The following is a 25668-nucleotide window of genomic DNA, read 5'->3' on the forward strand; positions in this document are numbered from 1 at the left end:
TGCGCTGAATGGTAGCAGATACTTACATAGCGATAAACTCAAGAGCAATAGAGTTCAATAAAGACGGAGAGAGAATAAATCAGGAGGACTATGCAAGAACGGTTCCAAAGACCGAAGGGAGATGCAAGAGTTCTGCTGCAGATTGCATGACCATTGAAGAGAAAAAGTTGAATCCGGTATAGCCTCTTGGCGCTCTCCGTATCAGAATCTAGCCTTGCGGGCTTGGCCGTCTCCCCATCCCACCATCCCACAACCTCGTTGTGTCGGGCCGGAGCAGAAGGAACACCAGGAGAATGCTATTAGGTCCCGCATATGAGGTACCTAGAAGGAGTCGAAATCCGTGCCTGCCATCAAACCCAACATCCTCCCCTGGAATTTTCGTCCAACCTCTTGCCACTTGACTTGTATCCCTGCAACAAGAACAGGCCATGGCATTGCCATTCCCAAACCTGGATCCCCATCGACTTCAGGGATCGAAACGCGATCTCCGAGGCTGCTAGTCCACGATACTAGTTCAGCAATCATGGGGCCAAAGTCTGTGACCAGGCGTTCTTCAGATATTTTGCCGGCTTCGATGTTCAGATCCAGCAGGGCGAGGATCAGGTGAAGAATAGGAGGGAGAATGATTGGGTCATGTGCTAGCGAAGGAAGAGTATGGAGCGTTGTCAACATTAGAAGAGATTCGCGGGTCAGGTCGGAGAGCTGCAAAGCGTTCGGACCTATGGTGGAAATGAGGATGATGAGCGTCTGCAGGCTCAGTTTTAGCAAGGAGGGGTGGAGAAGCGTGGAGTTTGCTAGGTAAGGTGATGTGACCAGCGAGGTGAGGAAAAGCGTCAGTCGCGAACAAAGTGGTAGATAAAGTGCTTCTGCAAGAACCTTGTGCAGGTCCTTTGGGATGCGCTTTGAGCGGGCTTCGAGCTTTGCAGCCGTTTTGGCGGCAACTTCCATCCGTGAAGAGAAAGTACGGATCTTGAGAACGTCCGGCCCGGTGAGCTTGTCAGCGGCTTGGAGAGCCATTGGCTGAAGCGTGCGATAGGAAAGGGTCGATGAGATGGTGTCGACAGGGGCTGTGGAGGAATAGATCGGCTCAAGACGAGGTGGCAGTCGATTTGAGGGAAAGGATGGTTCGGTTGTGGGTATGGTCGCAGATGATCTGTTGATATCATCGTCAATCCCTGCCAGCTCTCTACACCCTAGAGATACCGCTGCCATTAGGGCCGCGCGTGTCGATAGGGAGAAATCCCCTTCGAAATAGGTGCTAACAATCCAGGGCCCCATGATCTTGGGCTTTGAAACCAGACATGCGATTATGGCCTCTAGTCGCAATTGCTGCATATGTTCCTGTGACATGCCTTCCTGGACATTGACAAGAGACGAAGCCAATTGAAAGATATTGGCTGACAATTCGTCGCCAAAGTTGGCTTTTCGGCGTATCAAAGATGGAGCGGTCTTGAGGGCCAGCTCAACCACGGAAGGGTTGTCAGTAGCATTGAGCTGCTGGATGAGAGCCATGATGTAGACGGGAGGAGTGGGTTTGTTGCGGATGGCCAGCGTAGGGTCTTCATCTGAGTCGGAGGGGTCGCTATCTGGCAGAGGATAAGGGCGTAAATCCTCCTCTCCCGCTGAATCGGATAGTTCTTCGATCGCCACGACCTTGGAGCCTTGAGCGCGCGATCCTATTGATAATCGTTTACGGCGGGCAGCTGCTGAGGGATTCTGCAAAGGCCGCTTCTTCACGGGCTCGGCTGGTTTCTTCGGCAGCTGTTCCAAACTCCCAACTGTGTCTTGGATGTTAACTAGATCCATCCATCGCTGCGCCTCCTCTCCTTCCATCTCTTCGACGCCGAAATTCATGACCTTGTCCGGCTGATCCACTATTCTCGAGACTGCGACTGCGACGATCATCCCTAAAAGCCGGGCGCGAGGAACCGATGCAGAAAGCCGATTGGAAACCCCACGAACGAAAGGACTGGATCCCGACAACTTGTTGACTGAATCATGGTCCAAACGGTTTAGGTAGCCGAAGGCCAGCAGAATTGTTTGAGCGGTTGCTACAAGAGCTCACACGTAAGCACAGGTTCTGCCATAACCTAGAAGAATTCAAACACAAGGGTGTTAATTCTGCCGAGTTCACTTACATTCCTGCTGGATAATAGCCTCATGTTGAATTTGCAACTTATTCCCGAAGTTCTCCAGATTTTTCACAAGGACTTGCTCGAGCTTGTCTGGTAGAAGTTAGCTCGCTGTAGAAGAATTTGAGACAGTGGCTTACCTTGACTCGTAGCCAGAGTTGCAATGACAGCCCTACGAGCATTCAGACCGAGCCCAGCACATTCCCCATTCGTGCTTGTTAGCCAATGGATAATATATGCCTCTAGTAGGGGATTGTTTTGCACAAGCCCATTAATCATGGCTGCCACTCCCCCGACTGTGGATGTATTTGTCACCAGCAATTCCTTAGGTGCTCCGATGTCTGCTCCACTTTGTAAAAATTGCCGCGCAAGGTCTCGTAGTATGGTATCAAAGACGACTCTTTGGTCGTACACAGGAAGGCCCTGGATTAAAATATGCATAGAAGTCCACAGCGCTCTCTTTCCAAGAAGAAGTGAAGTATAAAGCTCGCTGATTAATGTATCTATGGCCTGGTTAGTAACTTCCCAAGATGGCAACGCTTGGGCAAGTCATACCGCGATATCCAAGATTAAGCCCACGCTTCAGCACCTGGCACAGAAGACTTATCTGTTGAGAACAGGAGTGAGGTAGTGCGGTGAGGCTTGTTGCTGCATTTGAGATGTTACGAGCAAGCCATCTCGAGTACTCACTTCCGTCTCCAAGCCATTTCCCGTTCTCTCCAAACCCATTCAAATCCCAATGTGTGGCAAAGACTTGTGCCATGGTTGTGAAAATCTTGCTACCTGCTAGCAGAGCAGTAGCTTCTTGCCAGAAGACACGGCGCTGTGTGTCTGTGGAAACAGTCTTACTAGCATGGGACAGAAATTTCGATATGATCATATTGCCAGCAAGGACTGACGATAGAACGAAGCTTGTGTCTTCGAGCAGCGACTTGTTTTGGCCGGCGCCGATAGATGAAAGCCGTCGGATTTGCATGAGGAGTGCACCAATTCCGGGGACACTAGTAAGAGATGAGACCAGAATTGCCTTGAGCTGCGCGTCTGCGCTCGAGAGCTTAGCTGGTTGCAAATGAAGCCATTGGTCTGGAACGGTGACCGTGACGAGTACATTGATGATTTGAGAGGCCTTCGGGCTCGGGACATGAATGTTGAAGTCGTGTCTCCCTTCAATACCGTATTGGAGATACTGTAGGACAGCCGCCAAGTCCTCACTGTTTGGCTGATTCCTCAGAATCTCAAGTGCATCGTCAGGTAGCGACGCAGATGGCGCTTTGTCCAAATAAGTCTTTTGAAGGAAAGCAGTGGAGTTGTGACGCTTGTGATTTGTCTGCCGCACCTCTGCAGACGTTGGACTCTTGGACGTGTCAACCGATGATCGGAGACTAGAGGTGTCGCTTGCGTCGTCACTGACGTCGAGAACAGATATCTTAGGTTTAGTATTGGCCCGGGGCGATGGGGGCACGGGATCCTTCAGCGACAAGGTCTCGAACTTATCGATATTGTTCTGCCCCTTGTGGGTGGTCTTGATGGGCTGGAATAGACTGTCCATGTCTGCCGTCTCATACTGATGGGGTGACCGTGCGGAGGACGATATGGAACTCTGAAAAGATAAAAAGCAAGTCAAGGCAGCGAGGCCGTGCTGGAGCCTTGCATATGCCAAGAATTGCATCCGCCAAGAATTGGGGAAACCTGCAGCCAGCTCACCCTGCTTTAGGGACGAGGATGATGCCGCCCCATGTTGCCTATGCTCATCCCGGGCTCGAGCCAGCTTCATCGGAAAAAGCGCCATTACAAAGGAGAACTCGAAAGTCGGATCTTTCTGATTTCCCATGCACTCGAATCTACCAAAGGGTTCTACAACCTCCTTAAGCAATACATTGTGCCGAGATTCTCGAAAGAGACCAGGTTTTCCTAGTATCTCACAGTATTAGAGTAATGATACGACCAGGGCTGTCTGTTCAAAGCTTGAGGAGAGGGAGGGTTATCTCCAACATTCGAAGTTGGCAGCATTATCCACAGACTCGGATTTGGATAGTGACACTTATTTCTCCCGAAAGACTCATGACAACTATACTGTACACGGCCGTCGACGAGGGGCCAGTTCTGGGATCTTAAAAGTTCTGAAACTGGACTCCTTACGAAAGACTGGGCATGTATTCTGTCCCACCGAACTCTTTTCCAACAAGACGAGATGGGTATCCACCACCGCCAGGTTACGAGCTACGTACCACAGGAGAAAGGTTATCAATCACCGGAGAGAAATACAGCTTTCTGAATGAAGTCGCCAACCATCGTAAAGGGAAGGACATCAACAAGCATAAGAAGAGCGTGCGACCCCTAGATGGACAGACCGGCTTCAGTTATACTCTTTGTCCTACTAGCATCCAAGTGATTCCTCTTTGACCCCCTGATTGTTACACCGTCAATAGCTTATAAGGATGAGGAATGAGTGGTCTGCGGGGGTTTGACATGTTCTGCAATTGCTAGTCGACTTAGAAACAAGGAGGACAAATATGAAGAAGAGAAAAGCAGGATACGTAGGGTCCCGTCCCGTCCCTTTATACCTTACGTTATTTTCGTTATCCTCCCCTCCAACAAGAAACCGATGCTCAATCTCCATCAAGAATGAAGGCTGAATCCCCAACGAAGAATGGCTGCCCAATCCCCTTATGAAGGGTGGTGAATGCTCAATCTCCGTCCAAGGGTTGTCTCCAGTATTGCTAGCCCTGCCAGAGTCCACCCTGTACAAATAGTACAGCCGTGCCGGCCACATTCCTCCACCCGCTGTACTCTGTTAGCACAGCAAACAGTTAATGGCTTCACAATAAGATAGTTACCGTTGCGAAGGAACATATGTATTAGGAATTTAAGAAAGGAGGAATTAAAGGTATCAAAGGACATATAATATAAATGTATATTCGCTACTATTTTGGGACGAGTGTGAATGTTTCATCATGTTATTCCAGCTCATTGACTATATTTGAGCGTTCCTGGGCGCTGAGCTCAACGGGCGACTGGTGGTATGGGAACTGCAGCGGTTTAGTCTTTGGTTGGCGACTGGGGTCGAGTAAGTTGTCGCCCTCAAGTTCTTGGCGCGCCCACTTAGGCACCGAGTTAGAGGACTCGTGGTCTTGGTTGGTCAACCTTCTTTTCCGTCTCTCCCTTCTCTTCCTAATCAGGAAGACTGCAATGGCGGCAGCTATCAGGACAGCGAGGATGCCAGCGATGGCGATGGCGGCTTTAGCGCCTGTTGACAGGTCTGAGCTATGTTTGTTGAGCAGGGAGGTTGAGTTGCTGGAGGAACCAGAGGCGGTGGCGGTCGAGGAAGTGGTGGTTGAGGTCGGGATGGGTAATGAGGAGCTTGTGCTGGTGGTTCCAAAAAGAGACAGATCTTTCTGTTGATATTCCACGGTGACTGGTTGACCCCACATGGTCAGAGGGCCAGAGACAACCGTGCTGGATAGATCAGTGTCGTTGGCGCGGGCTATAACGCTAGTAGTGCCCTCGAGAGTGCTGAGGCAACCCACAAAGAGCACTGAGCTGGAGGTGAAGAAGTTGATGGTGCTGAAGGAGGTGGCATAGCTGTAGCCACTTGGGGAAGGAGTCAGCGAGGCGTAGGTTCTGCGAACGTGGAAGACCTACGATTCACAACATATGGCCGTGGTGGTTCCATCGTTGTTGAAGACGCCTGGGGTTTGGTATCCACTGGGACAGGCGCCGGGGCTATAGACTTGGATGCTCGAGGGTGCGCGGCCGTACATGGCAAAGTCGGTGGGGAAGCATGCAGTGTCGAATTCGCCTAGATAGAGATTCTGGATTAAGAGACCACTGGAAATGCTGTTGTAGTAGGAGCCTTCAAAGGTCCAAGAATTGCTGCAACCGGCCGCGGGCGTGAAGACTGAGCTCATGCCCGTGATTGTCTCGGTGGGGATAGACGTCATGGCTGCGACGTGTGTGGCCAGGCACAACAACAGCGCAGTCCATATGGGAAAGAATGTAATAGCGGAGATCGAAGCACAAAGGATTGAAGAACTCGACAGGAAGTAAGCGAGTTAAAGTGCTGAGCTTTCAGGCTGGAGGCGAGAGCAGACCTATGAAACAAAGCCCGGTACCAGCGGCTGGACGGCGCGTGGCTCTGCTTGGGGGTGAGGTCCCTCCTTTCTGCCTCGTACCCTTGCAACCGCTCACTTGAAAGCCCCCTGGGGGGAACTGAACACGGGAAGGAAACCTGCAGCTAGCCGACATGAAGATGACGGCGAGGCTCAGCTTCCCCGGCTCGCCAAAGCGGAACCGCACAGGTCGCACAACCAAGGGACTAGGTGCCCCTACTTAAGAAGGAGTGAGGGACGAGACCCAGGACGAACCTACTCACGATGATGCCCCGGAAAGCCACAGAAGGCCAACTAAGAAAACGGCCGGGGTGAAGCACAGCGCTCTACCAGGCCTGTCCTGCAGGAAAGTTTAACGAAGAACAGACCACAACACAGGCATGTCAACCAACCCTTCCATGGACCAAGGTCAGGTCTGAAGGAAGAACGACCGCTATGTATCGCATATCAGATTGTCCTCTCTCGTATGTACGTGGGCGCCGTTTTAGCCAAATGCGCCCAGGGGCCAAACCCCTACGAAGAATTAGTAGGTAACCCTGGGGCGATTTGTTGATCTCGTCGCGGCTTTTATATATATAGATATTGCATGGTGTTGTAAACTTTGCACAGTCTAGAATTACCTTGCTCTTACCACCACAATAAATTTCACTTTCCTCTTCGCATTGCTGTTCGCCGCAAGCGTTGCTTATCACTTTATAGTCCCCAATATGGGCCGGGCCGCTATTAAACGGGCCTAAGTTGGGGGATGTTGTACAGTATTGGATGCCGTTGGGTGGGGAATCAACGACTTCATTTCAACACTTACCACTTTAAATCTCTCACCCATTCGGCTAGTCCTTTAAATCCTCCTTCGTCGGCAATAAATGTGATTCTTCCTCTAGGTCCATCTATTCTATCTCCATCCTGTTAATTTGTTGACACGGAGCAAGGTAGTAGGCAAAAATAGTGATCAGTGGTAAAAGGTATGGGGGGCGAAAAGAAGTTAGCAAGGAAATTCTTCCTCACCCGCTGGCTCTTTTCGGGTCCACAGCGCACACTTGTTTCGGCTGAGGAGGAGGTGAGGCGCTTACTTAGCCACTCGCAGAGCTGAAACACAGGGGCCAGCCGGCCCGGTTACAGCATATCGCGTACGAAAGTACATGAACGAGCAGCCTGGGCCTGCAATTCCAGACCGCTGCCCTCCTATATTAGCAGGCCAAGGGAATCATGCCATGACCGTTTTGCGGAATAGACCTCTGGACCTTAGGACGCGCACCTTGTATAGTAACAGGCAAGCCTGTCTAGCGTAGGGTGAGGGCTGGCCCATGAATGAGTTGCTTGCTGTGCAAGCGCGGTAAAACGGGCTCTTGGCATCAGGATTGAACTGTGTGCGCTGTCGCCTGCTACCTCTCCAAACAGCTGCCGTCTCAGTCTTTCGACATCGTCGTCAACTCGCCATTTAGTTCCATCCGAACGGGGAAGATGGTGCACCTTTGTCAGACGCCAGGTCTCAATTCAGAGTCAAGCGCTCATGCCTCGACCTAGTGATGTTTTGCGATCTTACCCCAGGCCTCTCCAACAAGACCGGCGTTGACAACAAAGCTGCCCTTTTGTCCACACAAAAATGCTGGTCAATGTACGGCTCCAGCCTTACCGGCTCGTCGTGTCCCTGGGTGTCTTCATCTTAGTTACACTTGCTCTCTACGGTCTCTCAGGTCGCTCGCGGCCGATCTCACCCGCGGGTGCTGAACATGACAGGACAGCTGGATTATCTGGAGCTGTGAGCCACAATGGCTCGAGCACAGAACTGCTCGAAGCTGACCGATTTGCCTGGCCGTTCGAGTATAGCACGGCATCGAACCAGTCATCGTTTTGCGAGGAACGCTTTGGATTCGGCTATCTCGACAACTTCAGTCAACGGTCTGCTGAATACTGTACCGCTGAATCCGCCTCGCACATGACTTGTTTCAGTAGCATCACCGAGACCAAGACCCGACGCAAAGATGCCTTCTGCATCGCTGGTCCCGTCACCTTCGACGTCGACCAACACAAGTTCGTGCTGGACTGCAGCCTCCGTGACCTGTCACTCGACGAACTGAACAGCGGCTTGCCGCGGTTCACCAACCTCCCGGCTTACTGGTACTCCACGGGCCCAAAGTACATTTTCAACACCGCCGTGGGCTTTGCCACGATGCTGGGCGCGACCCCTCCGAGTACTATCAAGGCTCCCTCAGTGACTATCGTCCTCAAGCGGGAAGACGAGTACAAAAACATCTGGCACGCCCTGCTGGAGATCTTCGCTACCTTCATGACCTTGGACATCCTCCGCATGGCACACAATCCAGCCACTAAAGCTCCCTATATTCAACCTTCCGATTTCTCTAACACCCAAATGCTCCTTCTAGATCACCTCCCCGACGGCCCGTACTCTGAGCTATGGCATCTCTTTGCCCAGAAGCCGATCCTAAGGCTGAGCGACATCACAAGCTCTTCCCAACTTGAGCCAGGAAACATCATAGTGCCTCTGGCGGGGGGAGGAAACCCCTTCTGGCAGGGCGACTGGAACTCGCTCGGCTGTACCGACTCTCCTCTGCTGCGCGCATTCTCGCGGCGGGTGTTGAGTTATTACCAAATCCATGACCCACCCAAACAGCCCGATGACCCGCTTGTCATCACCTACATCGATCGCACGACTAAACGGCGGCTGGTTGACCAAGCCCAGCTGCTCGACGCCTTGCGTCTCCGCTTCCCCACCATCCAGCTCAACGTAGTAGACTTCGCGCAGCTGCCCTTCGCCCATCAGCTCGCCGTCGACCGGTCGACTGATATCCTTGTCGGCGTGCACGGCGCGGGGTTGACGCATGGCATGTTCCTCCCGCGGGGCTCGGCCCTCGTCGAGATCCTGCCCTTCGGGCTCAAGCATAAAGGCTTCCTCAACATGGCGGCCATGCTGGGCCACTCGCATTTCAGCGCCGAATCAATCGATGACCGTACCCAAACCAGCGCCCACGGTGACTGGCAAGCTGATGACGTATATATCCCACAGGAGGCATTTCTGGAGCTGGTTGAGCAAGCCATAAAGAAGAAGATGGAGTCGTGAAGAAAAAGAGAGGAAGAAATATCACTGACTGGAGAAACGATCCCGTTGGTTTGCGACACGGCGCGAGGCTGTCTGGCCGCAAGTCAATGGCATGATCGTGTCCGTAATTTGGACTTCAATCTCGGACAGACCAAGGAGACATACTTGCCAGTCTCAAAAAAAAGATCTGTGAATAATGTGCAGTCACATGAGGACTAGAAAAGAACTATCGCAGGTCGGAAAAGGAAGAGCTAAAGCTATGTGCTGATGTTGTTGCACTATATGTCCTTTATTTAGAGGATTGAATGATGATAAACTAGCTTCCAATCGGGTGTCTTGAAAACGACGAACTCAAGTATTAGCACAAATGATGAAAAATAGGGCGAATCGTCCTGACTATCACGACATCCGACTCGCTGAGCTTGACGAGAAAGCAGCGAGTAGAGTATGCGAAAAGAATGAATAAGCCGTGCCACTGAAATGGAGCGTGGAAATATGCATCTTCCGTTCAAACTTTTGGTTCTTTTCATTATCCTGGCGTCGATACCGTTGCCGCAAGCCCACACATGACAATCTTCGCCTTCCTCGTACCTGTGGGGGCTCTCCAGCTTTTCCTCTGGGGACATCGGTTACCATAAACACGGTCTGGATTACAAACAATCCATCTTATATTAGCATGGCGTCAATTCGTATAGCCTCTCGCAGCGCGTTCTTCTCGGCCCTCGGTCATATCGACTCCGGGGGCCCGGGGGGTGGGGGTGGAGGGAGCGGGGAGGAGGACAATAGAGCTGGAGCCAAACTACTCACCGCGGCCTTTGTGGGCTTCCCTGTGACTCTGAAATCAAGCCGGAGTCCTTCGATTGCTTCTGGCTCTCCGTGTGAGCGTCCAGAGCACTCCCTGACCCGAGCGTGCGGAGCCTGATCTAGCTCTTTCGCCTAACTACCTAGGTATATGTATAGTGGTCACAGTGGGTGACGAATCGACCGACGACGGCTGTGATAAATGAACATATCAAATCACCATTTAGGATCTTCGTTACAGGAAACTATAAAGTGTGTTCCCTGTTTCATCAAGTCACTTTGATAGTGAGCGTCCTGTTTATCTGTACACTGAGTTACCACCATTACACCATTGTCTACCAAGTCGCAGCCTTGCCATCGAGACTGACCTCCGCCTACCTCCTTTTCTTCCAAGGCTGTTCGTAACATCCTTCAATGCCCTCCATAGCTTGGCGCAGTCGCGAGGTCTATTCCGGCCGCACAGAACATCTCAATCTGCCAAACCTTTCAGAGTTTTGCTACCTATTCGATGTCCAATGTGCTTGCAGTCTTAACATCCCAACCGCTTCTAGGTAGACGATCTTGTCAACGACGAAATTCGGGTTTCTTTGGGTTGCTAGTATTTGGGCTTAAACCGTCTCGCTGCTCATCACCTCTACACTTTCGAGCAGTGTGCTTCCAGTGTAGACGGATATTTTGTTCGAGGTGAACACATCAGGCCGGATCAGGTAGGCCAGGTATCTATTTGAGTTGAGAACAGTGATCCTATTGTCGCTCTTGTTGTATGAAACCCGCTCCGGCTCGTATGCCACTGCGTTGCCACTCAATTCCTTCAGCAGTGTTGGGCCATTTGGCTTGCGCAGGTAAAGCTAACAGAAGAATCTCTTCTCGGTCCATCCTTCGCGGGGCTCGGGGACCACGAGGTCGAGACGGGAAGTTAGATCCCACACGGCCACTGACGGAATGGGATCGTGCGCGGCTTGTTTATTCAGCCACAGCATCGGGTTGATATTGGTCGCCTAATAGGTATCTGGCCCCAGACTGGGAACGGTAAGTGGACTTTTCTGGAATGCATCACACGCGTCCTTGAACTTCGTAACATATCTTGATTCGTCTCGATTGTAGTCGGCTCCGACCACTTGTTGTGCTTTGCGTCATCCCTATCCTGAGAGGGATCTGATGAGAGTCGTTCTTGAAATTGACAATGAAACTATGTACTTGTAGAGGTCGGTAAACCCAGCTTTCTCCACATCACGGACAAATATACTTGCGCTCGCATCCATCCGTATGGCGTGTGAAGATAGCGAGGAAAGGGGTCACTTTCGCCGACTTGAAGGCATAGTGAAAGATTTGCGACATTAGCAAATCGAGAGTCGTTGGGATGACCAGCAGCGGCAACGACAGCAGCAAGATGGTCTGATAGCCTCGTTGCAAATTGGAATGCGCCATCCCTGCCGGCCGAAAAGCCTAGGAATTATACCTGGTTTGGATCGACGAAGTTTGGAGCGTTGCTCAACTTGCTCTTGACGCTGGCAGAGCTCGGTTGCTTGTCAATTTCTTGAGGCGTAGGTGACACCAAGTTCAGGATCATTTGCTCCTACAGAACGAATGACTTGAGTGCTTCGAGGGGGTACGGGTGCCATGATGATAAGCTGAGGAAAGCCTTTTCGTAACGATTGCTATTGAGCTTTGAGTGATTCCACCGCACAGAGTCTTACTCCAACCCGGGGAAGCGAAAGCCTCTTATGCTTTAAAGACATGTCCCAAAGCCGAAAGTACAAAGGCCTGCCAGCGCTAATACGGTAATGGGCTGTCCAGCTTAATGCATATGATCGAAGTTGGCAGTCGTGGCAAGCCACAATAACCCTTTTCAAACCTTGTGAGCGGAACGGAGTGGTCAGGCTGTTTTGGAAGTGGCGCTATGCAGCCAATCAGTGGTGGTCGCAGTCGACTCTATTATTGCAGGAGCTGAGGTTCGCAAGCCCGATGGGGTAGAGACCGTGTCACGTTGGCTGGCTAACGACTGAATAGGCGAACATCGGGCTGAAAGCTCATGCAGAGTGGCTTGAGGTTGGAGCTTCCTTGCACAAGTGGTATTGGCAGCCTTGTTGCATGCGCAAATTGAACGTACTGAAGGCTCTGGCTCTGTTCAAGGAGGGGAGGGAAGAGCGTAGCTATATAATACGAGGTGCAGAGGTGCACTCAGAATTTCTTTAGCGCCCCATTAAATCAGACCTGCGACCCTATCGTCCACCTAGAATTGCTCAAAATAGCCTAGAGGCGCTACTAGTCAGCTACTTAAGCAATACTATGCTCCGGGCCCAGGCAAATAATCGATAGACATATTCACGGCTGTTCTAACCTCCTCTATTCGAACGCTTCAAAAATACTGACTCTCTAATGGTTTCAGATTTACTAATTTAAACACACCAGGCACCCTCCGTATGCAAAAGCATTCCGCCAGGTCCGAGATCCCCTTGACGACAGAGTCGATGCATTTTTTGGAAAGGCAGGATAAGCCCCTTCCGCTAAGGTCCAAACCGGTATACGTTGGAGATAAAGTCTGAAGATGGACACCGGAGGTACCCATCTAGATTTGTCAGGCGTTAAGGTATGGTCGTCGCAGCGATAGGCGATGTCGTTGTGGTCGTTGTGGTCGTTGTGGTCGTCGTAGATGGTGTGGTTGTCGGGATTGTCGACGCTGTTGTGGTTGTTGTCGTAGTGGTGGTTGTCGGAACGACCTTTAGGCATATCAGCCAGATGTGGACGGAGCTATAAAGGAGGAGGAATCAGTGCAATTTAAGAGAGAAAGCTGCTTACCGTAGGGTGACTCTCGATACATTGGCAGAAGGTGTAGACGATGCTTTGAGCCGTCTTTAGCAAGCTTGACCACTGAGACGCCTTCACGTCCTGGGTCGTAGTGGTCGAGTGGGAAGTAATGGTACTTGTTTTGCGTTTCTCGAGAACGGCGCCTCCATATCCTGCGGCGGGCGTGGCTCGGGCGAACCGAAACTTCTTCTTGGAAATAAAGGTGGTCGAAACAGTCACTAGTTTGTCATCAGGCCTTGTAACAGTCGTAGAACCTTCCAGAGAGCTTCACCCGTTGTTGGGGGATAGTGGGCTGAGCAGTAGCTCTGCGCCGGAGGATAGGCGCTGAGAGGTGACAATAATTCGTAGATCCCCGACTTGCACACATTGCTTGCGGCACTAGTGACAGAAGCCATAGCCAGGCAAATAAGGATGATGAGCTTCATGATAATGGCGGTCTCAAAGAGTATGCGACTTGGAGGGGTGGGCGAACAGAATCTTCATGACCCCAGGTTCATTCAGGAGGCACAGGTGCTTTTATATTCACGTATTCACATATTCCCATGTTGGTGGTCGCCTGTCTGACGCTCTAGACCATCTAGCGACTGCGTCGAGTGGGCAGGAGGGTCATGGGATGATGAGGCGATACCCGAGAATACCCTTCATGGTTGCCCAGGAGGCAGTCCGTCTTCTCCAGGAAGTTCTTGGGCTGCGGGAGTGTTTCTTTCAGCTCTAACTTTCAACGCCTGCCTTTTCTGGCCTCCATGAGGGACTCGAGCAGACAATTGGAATAGTACGCGGTGTCAGCGGAAAGAGGTCTGAGTTGGCTGGAGCTAAGGGTCGCCTCAAGAACCAGCCTTGCCAGGTCCGGATGAAGTTAACTGACCACCTGCCATGTTCGGAGCAAGCAAGCTTACCTTCGCGTATGCATTTGCGGTCTTTTCTAGAAGACTAGAAGTGCAAGAACTAGCCAGTTCAAGGGGTTGGAAAAAGCCTAGAGCCGCTTAGTGCTAACCCTGTCTCTCGATCAAGACAGTACGCAGATATTCAAAAAGTGGACCAGAGAGGACTTGCGCTGGGCGATGCAGACTAGTTCAGAAGATGTGCCGGTTTTCTGATCATCCATGCGGTCAGAATGGTTGATGCATTTGTGGCAGCAGCTGAATCTCGGGGGTTTTCACAGAAGCGAAGATCAAGGCCACCACCTCTCTATCAGGCGAGGCTCATAACTTAGTCCACAAATGGGGTAGAGCGAGCCCCACGGCAGTCGACGGTGGTTCTGGACCCTCAAACATCCTCGTTTCGCTCTACCCAGAACCCATGTTCAAGAATGCCGTCTCGCTGTTTTCAGTATTCCCCTTCGCTGTCCTTCCAAGATTGGCAGGAGGATAATGCGATTGGAGCGTGCTCACGGGCCTCGGTCAAAGCTACCTTCACTGGGGATAAAGTAGGCGAGTTACCTTGGCATCAACCGTCTCCTGTGTCAAAGAGGGTCCCAACCTGAACCAGGGTAATCTGAGCCTGTATTGCTGTTTGTGCAGCTGGTTGTCGTACTTGTGCAGGGCAATATATTTATACCATCCGAAGAAAGTCTGGGTTGGATTCCCGGCGGGCGAATGCGTCTGGTTCTGATGTTCTGTCGCTCACGTCTGTTATATATGGGACAGCCTACTTTCGTCATGTTAAGCAGGCTGACGAGGCTTTTGGAAGCGAGCCAGCAGTACGGGGTAATCGAAGCACAGTAAGCAAAAAAGCGTGGTGAGAACGGCGTGGATTTGTTTTCGAGTACGTTGCTACGGAGGACTGTTCGTGACATAACCGCCAAGATCTGGCAACGAAACCCAAAACGCTTCTGTGCCCAAGCCTCACGCCCAACAGTTCTCAAGACACTCTTTTATAGGTGCCATTCTACAAGGCTTGATGCGATATATCACCACACAGGCTGGCGGTGGAGGCTGGACACGCTGTGGCCGCCAGCCAATCTGTATGTGAAGCGCTACCACAACGAGGGCTTCCCGGTTGGTCGGTTGTCAGGTGGCAACTCCATCGCTAGTTGAAATCTCATCCTGAGGACATCAAGGGATATCTCGCCTTTGTGCATCCTTGCGAAAGGACGATCTCTCAAGCGACAAGGCACTTAGCTCTGAATTCAATATGTCGATACCCATCTCGTCACTTCTCACCAATGGCACTCCCGCTCCTCCACGCGATCGATGGTAAGTCCCTCAAAGCCAACAAACAGTACGAACATCTGACCGCAACATCTAAGGACCTACCTTGACCGCGCCTTATCGACCACGTCACCGTATGCCGGAGAAGAGTTCGTGCCTGGAGAAGAAACAGTCAACGCCCTAGAGTCATCACGAGTCTTGGTCATCGGCGCCGGCGGGCTAGGATGCGAGATTCTGAAGAATCTCGCCCTGTCCGGCTTCAAGGACATCCACGTCATCGACATGGACACCATTGATGTGTCCAACTTAAACCGTCAATTCCTCTTTCGGCATTCCGACGTGGGTAAATCCAAAGCCGAAGTCGCCGCAGCATTCGTAGAGAAACGTGTTCCGGGTGTCAAGATCACTCCCTACAATGGTAAGATCCAGGACAAGGACGAACAATACTACATGCAATTCAAGCTCGTTATTTGCGGACTCGACAGCATTGAAGCCCGCCGCTGGATCAACGCCACACTGGTCGACATGGTCGACATGGAAAATCCCGAATCCCTCAAACCACTGATCGATGGCGGCACCGAAGGATTCAAAGGCCAAGCGCGAGTCATCCTCCCCAGCCTCACATCGTGCATAGAGTGCCAACTATCCATGCACGCTCCCCGCGCCGCTGTGCCCTTGTGCACACTGGCCACCATCCCGCGCCAACCTCAACACTGCATAGAGTGGGCGCACATCATAGCCTGGGAAGAGCAACGCAAGGGTGAAACCCTTGACACCGACGACCCGGAACACATCTCGTGGTTGTATACAACGGCCCTGAAACGTGCCAACGAGTTCAATATCACCGGGGTGACGTACTCGATGACTCAGGGCGTGGTGAAAAACATCATCCCCGCAATCGCCTCTACAAATGCTATTATCGCGGCGAGTTGCTGCAATGAAGCATTGAAGATCGCGACGGGTTGTGCGCCATTTCTAGAAAACTACATGATGTACACGGGCGACTCCAACGAGGGAGGCCTCTACACGTACACGTTTGCGGCGGAAAAGAAAGAGGACTGTCCTGTGTGCGGCAACCTCGCCCAAACGCTCACCATCGACCAAGAGTGGACGTTGGACGAGTTCCTGGCAAGTTTGGCGGAGAGGGCCGAGGCACAACTCAAAAAGCCGAGTATCAGGACCGGGGCGAGGACCTTGTACGTTCAGGCCCCAAAGAGCCTGGAGGAGCAGACGAGGCCCAATTTGGGGAAGAAGATGAGGGAGTTGGTGGGCGATGGGGAGGAAGTTGGCGTCAGTGACGCGGCGTTTATGATAAGTTTCAAGTTTCGGCTGGTGTTCAAGCAGTGAAAATGGGATGCAGAGCCTTGAGGTCCAAGCTGATTGCCGGAGTCGCTAAGAACGAGATGGTTGTTGCGAGGAATGGTCAAAGCAGAGAACTTTTCTCGATTTCGCAATCCGAGGTATCTAAGAGGGCCTGCATGGGACGCCCTCAATGCATAAAAACGCCAATAGATGCAGTCATGATCATGGAACATTTCAGTCTCCTGGACTTTTGATCACTCTGTAGTTGATCATTTCTCCATCTCGTCCAACGCCCTCAGTAGTCTCTTCGCCTTCTGTGATAACAGTTCGACACTCTGCAAGAATAGGTCATCGCTTGGAAACTGGCCTGTGCTCTCGACATTGAAAATAAAATGATCCTGTATTCTTCCCAACTTGACTTTCCCCTTGAACTCATCGTGCCGCAGGCATTCCCTTGACACAGTGTCGCGCATGGGGTCTTTGACGACGGCCTTCTCGTCGCCCTCGCGGTTGTGGTAGGCTGGGTTGTCCGATGCCGCGTCAGAGGGGGTCACACGCTCGAGGTCAATCACGCCAGGGGGAAAGCATTTTTGGAACTTCCGAGCGTCAGCGCCCAGAATTGGTTTTGTGATGGTGATGGACGGGAGGAGGCGATACGTGGCCGTCGCGACGGGTGAGAATTTCGCATGGTCGCCACCAATCCCCAGGTGCGCGTGCATGACCAAGTCAATCTCTTGACCCGGACGTAGTTTCGCAATCAATATATCGGGGCTAACGGCCTCTAACGGCTCTTTCGCGAAAAGTTCCTGCTGTGCGCCTTGGGCCATGAATTCAATATGACGTGAGTAGACGCGGCTATTGATGTATTTTTCCTCTGGCTCTGTGGCACTTCTGTCGGCGTTTGGATTTCGTTCACATTTAACATTCAGCTTTAGTACGACCGTGTTCGTGTCCATCCGGTCGGTGCCTTGGACACCACTGTCGGCATTCGGCTCGACGAAGAAGTCCAACTCTTTGAGGCCCTCGACATTTCCCTTGAGTGGGATTAGTCCTAAGCGATGCGCAAGGACTTCATCTGCAATCACGGAGGTGTTGTTCTGGACGTAGACTTTCTCAATGGCGAGGGTTGCAACTTCGGCGAGGAGGATGCGGCGGAGAGCATTGGCGACAGAGGCGTCGACACCAACAAGGGAGAAAGTAGCTTCATATTTTTGATTTTGATGGAAGAGGATTTTCAAGTTGTTCTCGAATCTGTCGAGGGACCAGGAGTTATCTTCGCCAGCATGGTGGCCAGGAAAGTCTGTCGACGTGATGTCCGTGACGGTCTCGGCGTTGATACCGACGATCTGAGACGGAACAGTCAGTGTTGTAACACCTCCCTGAAGCAGCCGCGACCTACCTTTCGCCTGTCAAGGCTGTCTTGTGAGGGTTGTATGGAAGCCATGGACAATTGGACGGTTGACTGCGGGATGGTCAAAGTCGCAAAAGCAAAATCAAAAAGTTTCTCCAAAAATCGACATTACATAAGCTGGCGGAGACACGTATTTTCTGCCAATCACAGCCCGAGATAGCTCGACGTATTGTTGAAGCTATTCTCGCTTCCAAGTCGCTGTCATTGACTTCGACCTCAGTGGCCAAGGGCACCCTTGGAAGCCGTCTCTGCTTCGATTGATGCCGCCACCCTCGAAGCATCACCTCGACGACTATTGCGCCTTCTTCCTTTTGGCCTTGTGCCAAACAAGACAAGCATGACTATGGCGGCCTCATTTGTACGAGCCGCGAGCCGGCACTCTCACACCTCCAAACGACTTTGCCTTACGCCGAGTTTCCAACTACCCTCAAGGCAGAGACAGTCGCTCCTTTTCTCCCGTACAATTTCATCGACTGCCTCTCGAAGAGCAGAGCCTAGTAGCACGGGGCACAATCCCGTTCCCAACCCGGAAACTCCTGGCGGTCCCTTAGCCACGACCATCAGTCCCACGGATTCTACCTTTACCAAGCACGTCCAGCAAGACTCCCAATTGATCAATAAAACCCCGGACATGAATTTGGGTGATGAATATGAGACAAGGAAGATCCGTCATTATACTGTTAACTTTGGTCCACAACATCCCGCTGCGCACGGAGTGTTGCGTCTGATTCTCGAGCTCAATGGTGAAGAAATTGTGCGGGCAGATCCTCACGTTGGACTGCTGCACCGAGGCACGGAAAAGTTGATCGAGTACAAGACATATCTCCAGGCTTTGCCATATTTCGATCGATTCGACTATGTCTCAATGATGACCAACGAGCAATGTTTCTCTCTTGCTGTTGAGAAGTTGCTCAATATCGACATCCCGGAGCGAGCTAAATACATTCGAACTCTGTTTGGGGAGATCACTAGGATTCTAAACCACCTGATGTCGATTCTGTCACACGCTATGGATGTCGGTGCTTTGACTCCTTTCCTGTGGGGTTTTGAAGAGCGAGAGAAGCTCATGGTATGCCAGGACGCCAGCTGTCTTCGCTACTCGCTAATCGATGATAGGAATTCTACGAGCGCGTCTCAGGTGCACGACTGCATGCTGCATATGTTCGTCCTGGCGGTGTCAAAGCAGACCTTCCCCTTGGATTGCTGGACGATATCTATGCATGGGCAACCCAGTTTGGTGATCGCATTGATGAGACCGAGGAACTCCTGACAGACAACCGTATCTGGATCGGCAGGACAAAGGGTGTCGGGGTCGTCTCCGCCGCTGACGCCCTCAACTACTCATTCTCTGGTGTCATGTTGCGAGGCTCTGGTGTTCCTTGGGACATTCGAAAGAGCCAGCCGTATGATGCATATGACAAAGTTGAATTCGATGTGCCAGTGGGTCAAAACGGCGACTGTTACGATCGATACTTGTGCCGAATGGAAGAATTCCGCCAGTCTTTGCGCATCATTCATCAATGCTTGAACCAGATGCCCCCGGGGCCTGTCAAAGTGGAAGACTACAAGATCGCGCCACCCCCGCGAGCAGCCATGAAGGAGAACATGGAAGCTCTTATTCACCACTTTTTACTCTTCACCAAGGGCTACACTGTCCCTCCAGGGGATACCTACAGCGCAATTGAAGCTCCCAAGGGTGAGATGGGTGTCTACCTCGTCAGCGATGGAAGTGAACGTCCATACCGATGTAAAGTTCGAGCTCCCGGGTTTGCCCACCTGAGTTGTTTCGATCAGATCAGCCGTGGCCATCTACTGGCGGATGCAGTGGCAATCATTGGCACGATGGATCTGGTCTTTGGCGAGGTGGATCGGTAGAAGGATTTTGGGAGGCGGACGAAGGATTTGGAAGCACTGGCGCGGCCAGGGGCTTGGTGGTGCGACCCAAGGCTGGAAGTCCTGTCCTGAAAAGCAAGAATACGCCTCTCATTGAGGTTTGAGCAATGCATTCTGTGTATATACTGTGCTAGCCGCATGCCATTCCATTTGTGTCAAAACCCCACTATCCTCGAATGCGTCCTCGCAGAAGTATTCCTGCAGTGCTGGGAGGTAGAGGAGCTCGTATAGACACGAGCAGGCTTTTTCAGCCCACTGGACTATGGTTACCGGATTGGTGAGTAGCTGATGCCTGAACCCTGCAGCCGGCGCCACAGCCAAACAGCTTGACCTCAGCTGGGGAGCTTTGAGTCCCTTTGGTGCCCTTGGTCCCTTTGGTAACCCCTTCCACCCCTTCCCAATTCCTGGGTTCGTGGCCCCTCCAGCAGCTCCTCCCTCCTCGTGCTCCGCCACGCAATGGCCCCCAAAAGGTTCCAGGAAAGATGTGACTCTTGCCAGCCAACCTGCAACTTCCACTCCTTTTTAAACCAGTAATTCCTGCGGATTGGGATGAAATATCTGCACTGATCTTCCATTCAACCCTGACCGTCCCTTTACTTCTGTCCTGCCTCACTCGTGGTCCTGTGCTTGACCAGCCTCGATCGCTGTCAGCCGCCGACAGGGCTACCCCGCAGTCACTCGAAGACTTCTACGTGCGGCTGGGTTCACATATCGAGATAGGATAAGAGCTGGAGGCGGACCGTTGGATCTTTCTTTCGGTTCCCATAACAAGACGCTGTCCTCTTTCTCTCTCTCACCAGGTCTCAGATCTCGGAGGATTCTAAGACTGTCTGCGCAGGCGCTGGCCTGAACTATTGCAAACATGAGTGCATGTGAGTCCCTGTACGGCCGTTGAATGGCGCCTCAATATCTTTCGGTTCAACAGTTATTGGTTTTCTTGCGTGGTTATGGTTACTGTCTTTATCTGCATTCCGGGTTTCAGCATGGATGCCCCGCTCCGCTCTGGAACGATCAATTCTCGCAAGGCACCAAGACTGATTGTGCAATGAACAGTCACCGGTATGATGAACAAGCTGCAGGGCCAGCCGGATAGCTACGATAAGAAAGCCAAGTACCGTTTTGGAAAGACGTTGGGAGCGGGCACATATGGCATCGTTCGGGAGGCCGAAGTTGGTGGGGGAGACAAGGTCGCAGTCAAGATTATCCTCAAAAAGAGTGTTAAAGGCAACGAGCAGATGGTGTACGACGAGTTGCAGATGCTGCAAACCCTAAGCCACCCTCACATCGTTCGGTTTGTGGACTGGTTCGAGTCGAGAGTGAGACCTCCCCCGTGGTGGGATAAATTTGTTGCGAGGCTAACAAGAGACAGGACAAGTTCTACATTGTGACCCAACTTGCTACTGGTGGAGAGCTGTTCGACCGCATTTGCGACAAGGGCAAGTTCACTGAGCGAGACGCCTCGCAGACAATTAGGCAGGTCCTGGAGGCAGTCGACTATCTTCATGAACGAAACATTGTCCATCGAGGTGGGAAGACACCCCTTTTTCGGTTGGATGCTTTCTGACCGACTTCTGCAGATCTCAAGCCAGAAAACCTCCTCTACCTCACCAAAGATCCTGATTCTCAGCTCGTCCTTGCCGATTTTGGCATTGCCAAAACACTTGAAGGCCCAGGTGCTGTCCTGACCTCAATGGCCGGGTCTTTTGGCTATGCGGCGCCTGAAGTCATGCTCAAGCAAGGCCACGGCAAGGCTGTTGACATGTGGTCACTGGGAGTCATTACTTATACCTTACTTTGCGGCTACTCTCCTTTCCGCTCCGAGAACCTGGCAGATCTCGTTGATGAATGCAAGGCTGGTCGAATTATCTTCCACGAGCGATACTGGAAGGATGTCAGCAAGGATGCGAAAGAATTTATCTTGACATTATTGCAACCAGAACCCAAGCGACGAGCGACGAGTACAGAAGCACTCAAGCATATCTGGCTGACCGGTGAAACTGCCTCAGACCACGATCTCTTGCCAGAAATCAGATCTTACCTCGCAAAGATGAAGTTGAAGCGCGGTATCGAGCTTGTCAAACTGGCCAACCGAATCGACGCCCTCAAGATTCAGGACGAAGAAGAGCCCGGCTCACCGGACGCAAACGACATCCCTGCCAATGCACAGAATGCTGCTGGGTTGGCCGTCAAGAATCAAATCAGGGGAGTTTCCCCTGGACGAGGTCTCGCCACGAATGAAACCGGCGAGAGGAGACCGCTGAGCAATGCTGCGAAGAGTGCAATTTTCCGAGAGGTGGTCCTGGCGAAAGTAAGGGAGATGAAGGAAAAGGAAAAGACAGACAAGCTTGTGGCGGACATTACGAAGGAGCATGAGAGAAGAAAGAGTTTCTCCGGTGCAAGGTCTTGATGAAAATGAAGATATTGGTGGGAGAGTTGTGAGCCGCAATGGTCAACCACTTTCACCAAAGCCAGATTGATACTGTATCGACATGGATACTACGGTAGCGCCACAATACCCCATCGTCAGCGGTGATAATGATGGAAGTCGGGGTATTATTCATGCGTGACGATAAATCAGCTTTGCACATGGTGGCTTGATACCCCTGTCCGAGCTGCGTGTTGAACGATCCAGAAGGACTTGGGGAAAGCGTTGTCAAAATCCATACTTTGTCCACAAGGCGCAATGTCAATATTTCGTATTCGGACCGCTAGCTGTAAAAGGGTTCTCCATACACCTGTGAAAGTAGCAATGATCTCCATCGGATGGAGATCGACCGAAGCTTCAGCAAGACGTGTAGTGTAACATTCTCCTCAATCTTAACAGACATATATACGCTGTACGCTACCCTAGGTAAACACACATACTTTCTACAGAAAGCTCTATACAAAGCTTCGTTTCCTGCTTCTCACCATACCTTTACTCCTTCGCCATTACTGATACACTCTCTCACTACTGCCTATAGACCTCAGCAGTGCCGTTGTTGTCCAGATATCCCCTTCGCCAGTTCATATTGTATTCGAGCATTCACTGACATTTTTCACACGAAATACCCTACTTCGCCCACCTCTATACCCCTTATTTCTCGATTTCCCTCCCTTGCGAACTTCTATTTCCATCTGTTGAAGCTCGAATGGCCATGGAATCATTCTTCAGAGACCGCGTCTATGCTGTTTCCGGCGGTGCAAGTGGAATAGGCTTTGCGACTTCGAAACTGTTGTTGAAATACGGCGCTAAAGTCTCCGTGGGGGACATACTTATTCCTGGAAATCTCCTTTCAGACCTCGCCAAAGAGATCCCCGCCACAGGAACAACAGGCCCCGAGGCAGAAGCGCCCGAACACAAACGTATTCTTCTCAGAAAGGTCGACGTGCGGTCTCGCGATGCCGTCGAGTCGTGGATAAACGAGACCGTGGAACACTTTGGCAGGCTGGACGGGGCGGCAAATCTGGCAGGTACAATCCCCAAGGATCATAATATTGGTGGCATTGAGGATGTAGACGACGAGCAGTGGCATTTCGTCTTCGATGTCAACGTGCATGGTATGGTGAACTGCATGCGGGCGCAGCTCAAATTCATCGGGAAAGATGGAAAGGATGGGCGGAGGGCAGGGGGAGCTGTCGTCAACGCAGGAAGTGGACTGAGTCTTCAAGGGAGGGAATACACGACTGCATACACGGCGAGTAAACATGCCGTACTCGGCATGACGAGGTGTGTGGCCAAGGAGGTCGGGAAGAGGGGAGTCCGTGTGAACTGCGTTGCGCCGTGAGTTATTCATCCCGTTTCTTTTCCCCGTTGTCCATTGCCACAAACTGGCATTATCCTTTACCGTGAAGGTGGAAGAGATCATCGTGCTAACTTATTGCCATTTGGATCTACTGCTAGGGGTTTCACGGACACACCGCTGATGAAACAGTCCATGGCGATATCTGAGGGTTCGGCGTCGGCAGAGGATTTCTCAACCACGGCACTAGGCAGGATGGCGCAGCCGGTCGAGATTGCAGACACAATCGTCTATCTGTTGAGTGACAAGGCGAGTTTCGTGACGGGAGCGTGCGTCTCTGTTGATGGAGGGTGGTTTTGTTGATCTGCCAGAATAGTTGGAGATCCTCCTCCTTTCCCACCGCTCCGCTCCTGCGACCGAAGTAGTATTTTAATTGTTGATAGACCATGCCGAAAGCTAAGCAGAGATCTGTATATCCAGAGACTTTGTGGAATAGACGTACGCCTCCTTCGGAAATAGGAGAACGGAAAGGTCTCAGCCTTGTCCACTGTCATTGGCGGACGGTGAAGTCGCCGAGTTTGCTCCGAGGCATAATTTCTTCCGTCTATCGGCCGCAAGTCAATAATCAGCTTGCTTGCCTTGCACTTCAGCAGGAATTACACTGTGAATGATGTGCTGCTAACATGCCACCCCAGCGTGCCATCTGGCGTGCCTTTCGTGCATTTGCCTCCTCAAATTCACCTTCTTTTGCCCCTAGGTATTACTCCTCTGCTCCCCCGCCCGCAACCGAGGAATCCAAGAATGCGATCTCCCCTCGCTGGCTCTCAGACACCAAATCCCGCATTGGACGATGTATCACCTTCGGTCTCTCTCCAAAGCTAGTCGAAGAAGCTGGTCAAGTCCTGCAGATCATTGCCCGAGAGTGGCGAGAGCTCATTGCAGGCAGTGAGGGATACCTGACGTCGGAGAAAAGAGCAGGCCTACACAGGCAGAACATCGTCTGGGGCGAGCAGGACTCCATGGGCCACGTGAACAATGTGATGTATGTTCGATATGCGGAGAGTGGACGGTGCAATTGGATCCGCAATTACAGCGGACACATTGATCCGGTGCACAAGAGACAATGGGAAGAACTATTGACATCTAGAGGCATTGGATTAATTCTGAAGAGTATTACCGTCGATTTCAAATTTCCCATGACGTGGCCAGATCGGATCTCTGTTTACCACAAGCTTCGGTCACGTCCGGACGAGTCTACGGAGTCATTGATCCTGGATGTGTTGATCATGTCCGAGGTACGCCAGCGGCCGGCGGCGAGGTGCCTGGAAGACGTCGTTGTGTACGACTACAGAGTCGGAAAGAAAAGTACCCTGGAACCGTTTATGCTAGAGCAGTTGAAGAAGACGTTTGATTTACAAGAGGCCGCGAAGAGGGAGAACCATGCTAAGATCGAATGGATCGAGGAACGTGTGAGGAACCTGGAAACCGGGTCCTGGGATAGACCTGATGCCAGGGAAGATTTCGGCACTGCGGGAAGACCATAATCACGAATTTTGCTCGGACGAGAAGTACTACAGAGTTGAAGGATGTACTGCGCAGCAACCCTCGTGGCAAGCCTGTCGGCATCCAGTCCACATTGCAATGCTGAGGCTTGCGTGGAATAGAACAACCGGCAGACTCGATTTTCTCAACAACATCATCGACCAAATTTGTTCACTTCGGGGGTCTTTTGATGGAACCCCTTTGTCGAAGACGAGAACTTTCCCCCTGGGAATTCTCGCCGTCCCAAAACCGACTCAGAGGCCGGCGCGCGTTGTGACGATGATCCGCAAGGGCTCGCCCGCTCACTCGACAGCGCGGGCATCGGACTGAACTGTAGTTTTATCTATGGGCCCGAAACCTGCCACTCGGTCGCGACGCCAGGTCTCAAAAACCCAGCCGCCGAAAGCGTTCCGCGGTCCTTGAACGGCACGAGAATCAGCAGTGCTGAGAGCCGAGCACCCAGCGACCTCGCGACTTCCACGGACCAGCTGGGCGCAAAAGTCGTCTGTCCGTCTGTTTGTCTGGCTGGACCGTCCGTCACCGCCGAGTTTGGAAGGGGCAAAATCACGGGAATCTCCGTCCTGTCAATAAGCAAAGCAAGGTCCTTTGGAGTATTCTGAAAAGAAGTGGTGTCAGGAGCCAGAACCCGCATCTTCGTGGATCACTCTAATTATCCATATGGCTCGGGGCATAAGATATACTCAATAATCACGAGAAGCGAAGTCGGTATCGCGATAGAC

At 51.8% G+C, this 25668-nt stretch overlaps 10 protein-coding genes across 10 annotated transcripts; 6 read left to right on the plus strand and 4 right to left on the minus strand.

The window, feature by feature from the left end:
* Window positions 1–321: 321 nt before the first annotated feature.
* A1O5_02475 (uncharacterized protein) lies at window positions 322–3681 on the minus strand (the record flags this gene model as incomplete). Its single annotated transcript, XM_007743091.1, has 4 exons — window positions 322–2051; window positions 2139–2225; window positions 2273–2635; window positions 2688–3681. The coding sequence occupies 4 exons, from the start codon at window positions 3679–3681 to the stop codon at window positions 322–324; spliced, it is 3174 nt and encodes a 1057-aa protein (XP_007741281.1).
* Window positions 3682–5089: 1408 nt separating this feature from the next.
* Window positions 5090–6073, minus strand: A1O5_02476 (uncharacterized protein; the record flags this gene model as incomplete). The annotated part of the gene is made up of 2 exons (XM_007743092.1): window positions 5090–5723; window positions 5775–6073. 2 exons carry the CDS (start codon window positions 6071–6073, stop codon window positions 5090–5092), a joined length of 933 nt encoding a protein of 310 aa, XP_007741282.1.
* A 1771-nt stretch (window positions 6074–7844) lies between these two features.
* On the plus strand, window positions 7845–9320 carry A1O5_02477 (uncharacterized protein; the record flags this gene model as incomplete). The annotated part of the gene is made up of 1 exon (XM_007743093.1): window positions 7845–9320. The coding sequence occupies one exon, from the start codon at window positions 7845–7847 to the stop codon at window positions 9318–9320; it is 1476 nt and encodes a 491-aa protein (XP_007741283.1).
* A 2233-nt stretch (window positions 9321–11553) lies between these two features.
* On the minus strand, window positions 11554–13333 carry A1O5_02478 (uncharacterized protein; the record flags this gene model as incomplete). The annotated part of the gene is made up of 4 exons (XM_007743094.1): window positions 11554–11676; window positions 12510–12851; window positions 12900–13126; window positions 13180–13333. The coding sequence occupies 4 exons, from the start codon at window positions 13331–13333 to the stop codon at window positions 11554–11556; spliced, it is 846 nt and encodes a 281-aa protein (XP_007741284.1).
* Window positions 13334–15041: 1708 nt separating this feature from the next.
* On the plus strand, window positions 15042–16405 carry A1O5_02479 (ubiquitin-activating enzyme E1 C; the record flags this gene model as incomplete). Its single annotated transcript, XM_007743095.1, has 2 exons — window positions 15042–15103; window positions 15157–16405. The coding sequence occupies 2 exons, from the start codon at window positions 15042–15044 to the stop codon at window positions 16403–16405; spliced, it is 1311 nt and encodes a 436-aa protein (XP_007741285.1).
* Window positions 16406–16629: 224 nt separating this feature from the next.
* A1O5_02480 (DNA-directed RNA polymerase I and III subunit RPAC1) lies at window positions 16630–17804 on the minus strand (the record flags this gene model as incomplete). Its single annotated transcript, XM_007743096.1, has 2 exons — window positions 16630–17706; window positions 17760–17804. 2 exons carry the CDS (start codon window positions 17802–17804, stop codon window positions 16630–16632), a joined length of 1122 nt encoding a protein of 373 aa, XP_007741286.1.
* Window positions 17805–18114: 310 nt separating this feature from the next.
* On the plus strand, window positions 18115–19646 carry A1O5_02481 (NADH-ubiquinone oxidoreductase 49 kDa subunit, mitochondrial; the record flags this gene model as incomplete). The annotated part of the gene is made up of 2 exons (XM_007743097.1): window positions 18115–18840; window positions 18888–19646. 2 exons carry the CDS (start codon window positions 18115–18117, stop codon window positions 19644–19646), a joined length of 1485 nt encoding a protein of 494 aa, XP_007741287.1.
* A 1079-nt stretch (window positions 19647–20725) lies between these two features.
* On the plus strand, window positions 20726–22071 carry A1O5_02482 (CAMK/CAMK1/CAMK1-CMK protein kinase; the record flags this gene model as incomplete). Its single annotated transcript, XM_007743098.1, has 3 exons — window positions 20726–20980; window positions 21034–21190; window positions 21242–22071. 3 exons carry the CDS (start codon window positions 20726–20728, stop codon window positions 22069–22071), a joined length of 1242 nt encoding a protein of 413 aa, XP_007741288.1.
* A 730-nt stretch (window positions 22072–22801) lies between these two features.
* On the plus strand, window positions 22802–23749 carry A1O5_02483 (uncharacterized protein; the record flags this gene model as incomplete). Its single annotated transcript, XM_007743099.1, has 2 exons — window positions 22802–23427; window positions 23548–23749. 2 exons carry the CDS (start codon window positions 22802–22804, stop codon window positions 23747–23749), a joined length of 828 nt encoding a protein of 275 aa, XP_007741289.1.
* Window positions 23750–24069: 320 nt separating this feature from the next.
* A1O5_02484 (uncharacterized protein) lies at window positions 24070–24930 on the plus strand (the record flags this gene model as incomplete). Its single annotated transcript, XM_007743100.1, has 1 exon — window positions 24070–24930. The coding sequence occupies one exon, from the start codon at window positions 24070–24072 to the stop codon at window positions 24928–24930; it is 861 nt and encodes a 286-aa protein (XP_007741290.1).
* Window positions 24931–25668: the final 738 nt, after the last annotated feature.

The sequence above is a fragment of the Cladophialophora psammophila genome (genome assembly GCF_000585535.1).
Source record: "Cladophialophora psammophila CBS 110553 chromosome Unknown aczJe-supercont1.3, whole genome shotgun sequence".
In the NCBI taxonomy this organism is placed as follows: Eukaryota; Fungi; Ascomycota; class Eurotiomycetes; order Chaetothyriales; family Herpotrichiellaceae; genus Cladophialophora; species Cladophialophora psammophila.